Below are 3,266 nucleotides of genomic sequence, written 5' to 3'. Positions count from 1 at the left end.
TGGGGCCTGGATCAAATGCAGAGGTGTAGTAGGTGCTGGTCCCAGGGCCGGTGGCGAGACTCAGCCATTTCCCAGTCTGGCTTTCTTTGGGCGCTCCCCCTTCACTTGCCTGCCACACCTTGATGTTACTACCTTTTAGTAAAAACAGAGGCTGTCCCAGGGCTTCCCAAGCCTGGTCTTACTGTTGTGACCACAGGTGTCCGTGGTCATTGTCTTAAGCGCTAATTAATGTGGCTCAGCTGCCCCTTACACCATGCCCGTGCCTCACAAGTGGTATCAACCATCTCCTTCATCAGCCCCTTTGGTCCATGGCCTAAGTCCCTGTGACCAGGCCTCCCTCAGCTACTCCATGGTGTGATTGATTTCCAGGCTTCTCCCAGGCACTTCATCTCTCATAGCTACTCCTGAGCACAGGCACTTTGCCTATGTGAGCTGTTCCTGGGCACTGTGTCCTACCACATCAGCGTGACTTGGGTGCAGCCTGCAGTTCTGACAGTCCTCGTTTAATGTGGATGGAAAGCGTGAATGCATTCCCTGGCCCAGATGAAGCACGCGAATGCCGCAGTGAGGCACAAGACAGCTTTTGTGCTGCTGATGTTGGTCTTTGTATGAACTTGCTCTCTCTCCTCACTGCTCTCATGTCCATGATGGGGAATTTGGCCAAGGGTCAGAAGTCCCTTGCTGTGTACATACATATTCTGTGATGCTGCCAAGGGGGAGGCTGATGGGATGGCCTTGAGTCATTAACTATTCACATCACTCTGTGACTGCTGTAACCTTGGGTTCCCCAAGGATGGGCCCCGGGGTGTCCTCCCCCTTCGGCTGGAAGGGCAAGTGGGGATTGTTAACAGCTGGCTGCAACCCTAAAGTGACCCTCTGAGGTTTAGACAAGCTACAAGGAGCTTTTCAGTGTCAGGGGCACAAAGGGGTTAAAAGGCTGAGTGCAGATGGGATGATATAAGCTCCAAGAACAGACTCAGGCAAGAATAGACCAGAGCTGGGGAAGAGCAGAGCAAACCCATGGCTGCCTTCACGGGAGGGGAGGTCTACAAGGCAGAGTTTGATCCCACAGCGTACCTGGAATACTTCAAGTTTGGAGGAGGCACCTTGGGGGACGAGTTCCTCGCATTTGTCCTGAAACACTACTGCAAAACCTTCACTTCTGGTAGGTCCCTCTCAAAGCCCTGGGCACGCTTGTCTTCTCTTGGCCAGATAGGGGCACAACCAGCTAGGCAGTCAGAGAGAGGACAGGGTGGGAGGCCGCACTGCCCGTGAGACGTGCTTGTGGTCTGCAGTTGCTAGAGACAAGTGTCTCGGCCATGTGACAAACTGCTCTTGGGCAGTTCACCAAGTTTGTCTTGCTGCACACAAGCTTTTGTGCAAGTGCTTTCCCAAGGGCTTTCCAGCTACAAAGCATGGCAAAAATGCAAAGTGTTCATGCTTAGCCTCTGAACAGGGTGCAGGGCACTGGAGAGCTTCTCCCACCCTCCCTGCTCATGCACTGCCTGCAAAGAGTCAGGCACTGGACTTTCTTCAGGAAAACGATGCCCGCGTCTGCACTGCCAACCTCCTGTTGGACTCCAGAGCAGTTGTGTCAGCTCTCTGTGCCCCCAGCTTGTCCTCATCTCTTAAGCAAGGGGTGATTTTGTGAACTCCTACCCTTCCTAAAGTGCCTGGAGATCTGTGAGCAAAGAGGAGAGGTTATTCTGTGGGTTTGGAGGCACTTGGCTTTATGAAATAATTAACGCTGAATGAAAACGCTCACCTAGAAACCATATTTTTGAGTATGGTTCATGAACGGAAGGAGGTTGAGTGCAGGGGGAGCAGGGAGGAGAAACTGCTAAAACTCAAGCATTGCAATGCCTTGTTTTGACTCTTTATCAGTTAATTTCCACAGCCCCTGGAAAAGAAAGAGCACCTGTAAAGCAGAGTGCGAATCAGGAAAGACTACAGCTTTCGGGGGGCATGCAGCATGGGGAAGAGGCGATGATAATCTTGAACCATGCTTTAACCCCAACCAGGTGCTGTGACAGGCCACACCCTGATCGACATTGGCAGCGGACCCACCATTTACCAGCTGCTTTCTGCCTGCGAGTCATTTAAGGAGATCACTGCTTCAGATTATATAGACCAAAACTGCCAGGAGCTGCAGAAGTGGTTGAAGAACGAGCCTGGAGCATTTGACTGGACCCCGGTGGTGCAGCACGTGTGTGAGCTGGAGGGAGACAGGTACCGGACTGCCATCCAAATCCCATGGGTTTAAGCCTGCCCGTGAGCAGCATCCATCACTTGTGGTAACCAGCTGGGATGTGCAGCCTCAGCAGGGAGAAATACAGGCCGACATTTGGGAGGAAAGAAAAGGTGCGGGGAAGGGACGGGCTTCAGAGCTGGTGTTGGAGCCTGCACCCCAGGAGAGCCATCCACAGGGACTAGCAGGCTTTTTCTGACCGAAGACAGGGATCCTGAAAGGAAATGCCCCCGGTGGGAGTGAATTTTGCTACAAAACAAAACTTGAGGCAAGTTCCACTGAATGGCCCACAGCGCAGCCAGCCAGCTCAGAGAGACAATCCACCCACATTTCAGGCTGGGGGTGCAAAATGGTTTTCAAAGCTCCCCCATTTGTTAAATCCTTCTCCAAGGGAATGGAAATCAGAGACACAAAGCCCACATGCCCATTTCTCAGATGTCTATCCTGGGGGAGGCATTTAAAACACGCCAAAATAGACAACCTCTTTCTTTCCTCTCTCTCTTTCCGCTGCTCTCTTTAGGAACAAATGGGCTGAGAAAGAGCGGAAGTTACGAGGAGCCATCAAACGCGTCCTAAAATGTGATGTCCACAAAAGCAACCCCCTGGATCCAGTTGTCCTCCCGCCGGCCGACTGCCTGGTCTCATCGCTGTGCTTGGAAGCTGCCTGCAAAGACCAGAGCTCCTACCGCGCCGCTCTGAGGAACATCAGCTCTCTGCTAAAGCCAGGGGGGCACTTGGTGCTGAGCGGAGATTTGGGCTCCAGTTTCTACATGGTCGGTCCCAAAAAGTTCTTCTGTTTGGTTCTGACAGAGGAATTTTTGAGGGGGGCTCTTAGTGCAACCGGCTTCACCGTTGAGACGGCTGAGGTTCTCTCCCGGGCTGATGTGGCCCAGCACGACATCTGTGATTTCTCGGGGATGTACTTCATTCTTGCCCGCAAGAATTAAAGTGATTAAGTCCCTTGGAGAATTTGGGGAAAATTGTCCCCAGTGGGAAAAGAGAAACTAATTAAGGCTTC

The 3,266-nt window shown here is 52.3% G+C and overlaps 1 protein-coding gene across 2 annotated transcripts in view; it reads left to right on the top strand.

Moving 5' to 3' along the window:
* Positions 1-887: 887 nt before the first annotated feature.
* LOC109324516 (nicotinamide N-methyltransferase-like) overlaps positions 888-3,266 on the top strand; it is an 8,427-nt gene continuing 6,048 nt past the window's right edge. The window contains exons 1-3 of one of the 2 annotated variants that reach the window (XM_019556531.1): positions 888-1,165; positions 2,022-2,229; positions 2,769-3,260. In XM_019556531.1, the coding sequence (XP_019412076.1) occupies positions 1,021-1,165; positions 2,022-2,229; positions 2,769-3,195 (780 nt within the window). In that variant the 5' untranslated portion in view covers positions 888-1,020 and the 3' untranslated portion in view covers positions 3,196-3,260. Of the gene's footprint in view, positions 1,166-2,021; positions 2,230-2,768; positions 3,261-3,266 lie in introns of those variants that run through there. The other variant, XM_019556530.1, reaches the window with a different exon arrangement.

The sequence above is a fragment of the Crocodylus porosus genome, unplaced genomic scaffold (assembly GCF_001723895.1).
Source record: "Crocodylus porosus isolate Cpor-Errol unplaced genomic scaffold, CroPor_comp1, whole genome shotgun sequence".
NCBI classification, from domain to species: Eukaryota; Metazoa; Chordata; order Crocodylia; family Crocodylidae; genus Crocodylus; species Crocodylus porosus.
This window is presented reverse-complemented; position numbering and strand designations above follow the sequence as displayed.